This window comes from Echinococcus granulosus (genome assembly GCF_000524195.1).
Source record: "Echinococcus granulosus chromosome Unknown EG_S00034, whole genome shotgun sequence".
Taxonomy (NCBI): domain Eukaryota; kingdom Metazoa; phylum Platyhelminthes; class Cestoda; order Cyclophyllidea; family Taeniidae; genus Echinococcus; species Echinococcus granulosus.
Window position 1 is genome coordinate 678,747 of NW_020170414.1, and position 3,016 is coordinate 681,762.

Genomic DNA, 3,016 nt, shown 5'->3' on the forward strand with positions numbered 1-3,016 from the left:
ATAGAGGGAGGAAGAAGATACCCTGCTTTTTACAAGGATTTGATAGCCCTCCTGCCGCGAGTTCACAATGTATTCAGCCATTCGGAGCAAGTCTTCTTTCCAATGATACTTGAGAATAGTACCTAGCCAGTTTAATGGAAAATAATGTAATGGGGGAGCAAATTTGTCGACACTGCAACCGATGCAACACCCAAGTCATTTCAGATAAAGTGAAAAGGCATGACTGTTTGAGATTAGTGATAGACATACAGAAGAGCCAGTAAGCTAACCAGGCAGTTGATAGTAGTAGGGTTTCGTGCCCCTGGCTGAGTATAAGATCAACAAACCAAAATTTCCGAGCTATCAAGACGATTTCATAGTTAAATATTAGGTCGTCCCCGTCCTCTCTTCTGGACTTATCTAAGTATTTGGACGATTTAGTGCCTACATTCTACTCCGATATAAGCATACGATAGTAAAATAGATAAATAGATGCCTTCAGGTGAAATAGTAATATATACACAAGAGGGTAGAAAAAAGGAAGGAAAGCACAGGCGCTAGGAGAAAATACCAGTAGAATTTTTGAAAGTAGATGTCAGGTAGTGCTCTGGTTGCTGTTGGTGCTGTTGTAGTTTTGACTGATCTCGGAATGCTGTATGGAAAGTCTCATGACAGACTTGAAGGAGACATTCAACGGAGCAGAACTGGCCATCCCACCGGTCGTCCGACTGCACCACCGGTCGATGACAGCGCGGAGCGGTGCAGAGCACCGACGTAGTAGGGACAGTGGTTGCGACTGGCAACGCTGAGGACTGCGGTGGTGGTGAGACCACACATTTGTATAGATAGGCTAATGGCAGATTGTCCCTCACGTCTTCCTTTTCCTTCAGAGTTCGTTCACCATCATCACTGTCATCACTATCACTTAGCACACCGAGAATGTCTTCAACTTTGGGGTCCTATAAAGAGGGATCCAAATCATAGATAACGGAGGCTATCTCAAAGCACTGCGATAAAAAGCATGGGACATGAAGTGCTGAGGCAGTCGTCGATGTCAATAGTTTCTAAAAGCCTCGTCATTTTTTTGATTGAAAATCTCTTGTACGCAGATCTTTCCCACCTTCTGCGAATTGCTAACATGAAACTGCTCCCAACCTTAGTGTAAATAGGCAAACACACTCCGAAAATGACAATATTCCTACTCATACTCCAACAGAACACCATAGAAGGAAGGCATAGCCCGTGGAGTTGAATGGGAGATGGACTACCAAAGTCGCCTTGACTCTGAGTAAACTTCTCATTCTCCAGTTCTGAGTGGCAGTGAGTCGACTGAGGGAAGAATTGAAAGCTTTCCCTAAAAAATCCGTCTTTATGTTGCCAACCTAAGAACATGACAATTCCCTTCTCGTGCAGTATGAATGGTATATTATCACTTAGCCTTCAGCAAGATTTAAGCAAAACTTCCCCCTCCTTTCCGGTTGGGCTGACAAAAAACGCGATGTTTAGGAATTCCATCCAAAGCCACGTGATACAACATTGTTAATGAAGCGGAAAAAAACCATTACATCTTTTTATTCCTTTCTCTCCGTTAGCTGCACCTGGCTACTTCCTGATGACCGGACTCAAAGTGACTACAACGAGATGAAGGCTGTGCAGCACAGTGAATTTGAAATGCGAATTGACTGGATGAAAAGACGCAAATGCAAACAATTTGGACATAATTGTCCACAGTAGCAAGTACTTAATGATACTGCCCCAAGAAATTTGCCAAATAGTATTTGTTGTGGAAAGACTGTTTGAGGGAACTCATTAGAGGACTGAGGGTGTAAACTATTACACTGTGATAGTAAGGAATCAGAAATGCTCCGGTGCAGAAATGGAATAATCCCTAGCCTTCAGTCATGGAAATGCTACATGAGACACAGACTTGTTGGATGAGAAAAGGCACGACAGTGGTTTAAGGCTGATTGACAATCTCAGATGCTAATACGTCAAATGCAATGTCTTCTATCGTTACTGTGAATGAAGGGTTGAAGAAAGACCATAGCGTGTGCGCCAAAGCGAAATGACCCGATCCGGCAAGGACATTCAAAGAGACTACTCCAGAGCCTGAGTACAAAACATAAATCGTCCACACTCATTATGATCAGTAAGACAAAAAATTCTGATGTAAAACATCCACACTTTGAAGAAGGTAAGGAGAAATATTTCAGATACAAGGAAAATTGAGGTATAGCAGGAATATGCCATCAAAAGTGATTACCCAATTTTACCAAAACCCCCCTCCCCAAGCCCAAATAAATTCACACCCTCCGAAAAACCGAGCAAAACAAGACTTGCTGCGTTGGAAGCAATACATTTCACACCAATTGACCTATACGGTCGAATACGCAATACCTATCACCATTCTGAGCAACGTGTGAAAACCGCACCATTTTGCAAATACAAATTTATTTTAGCTGAAGTTTAATGGCACGACAATGTGCAACACGCTATTGTGTGTGCATGTATAAAGGGACCGAATAAGTTGGAGTATGTTTGCAGTAAAGAGTGGGTAACTGTAAAACCAGTGCCTTGGGATACCTTACTTGTTGAAACATTCGCCATCATGAAATAGAAACCCTTCTCACTCAGACACGGACTTGTCGCAAATCACATTTTTACACAGGATTTTGGCTCTGAAGACGAGGAAGCAACGGAGCTCTAAACTCTATAAGCTCCCTCACATTCTACACACCACAGCTTAGATCCACATTCATTTCTCAACTCTCTAGACTATTTGACACGCGCATATATGAGTATCGAATGCTAACGCTAATCCTAATGCCAAGAAAAGGTATTTTGTATCAGTGGTAGCTTTGAGGGCCTGGGGAAATGCTGTTGGGAAGCAAGGAATATAAACAATGAGAGTACTCATCATCACTACGAGGGAACAGTCACTTCGCCTCATCGTCTAAATGCCATGTTTGTTGGCACCACAGGCTATCAAATCTTGCACGGTCTCGTAAGAAGCAGAGCATCTTCTTCCTCTCTCCAC

At 42.8% G+C, this 3,016-nt stretch overlaps 1 protein-coding gene across 1 annotated transcript in view; it reads right to left on the bottom strand. All coding sequences in view use genetic code 11, as the record gives it.

The window, feature by feature from the left end:
* Window positions 1-536: 536 nt before the first annotated feature.
* EGR_05025 (hypothetical protein) overlaps window positions 537-3,016 on the bottom strand; it is a gene marked incomplete at both ends in the record, with an annotated part of 5,829 nt that continues 3,349 nt past the window's right edge. Inside the window, one exon of the mRNA XM_024494274.1 lies at window positions 537-938. Coding sequence (XP_024351368.1) covers window positions 537-938 — 402 coding nt within the window. The remainder of the gene's footprint in view (window positions 939-3,016) is intronic.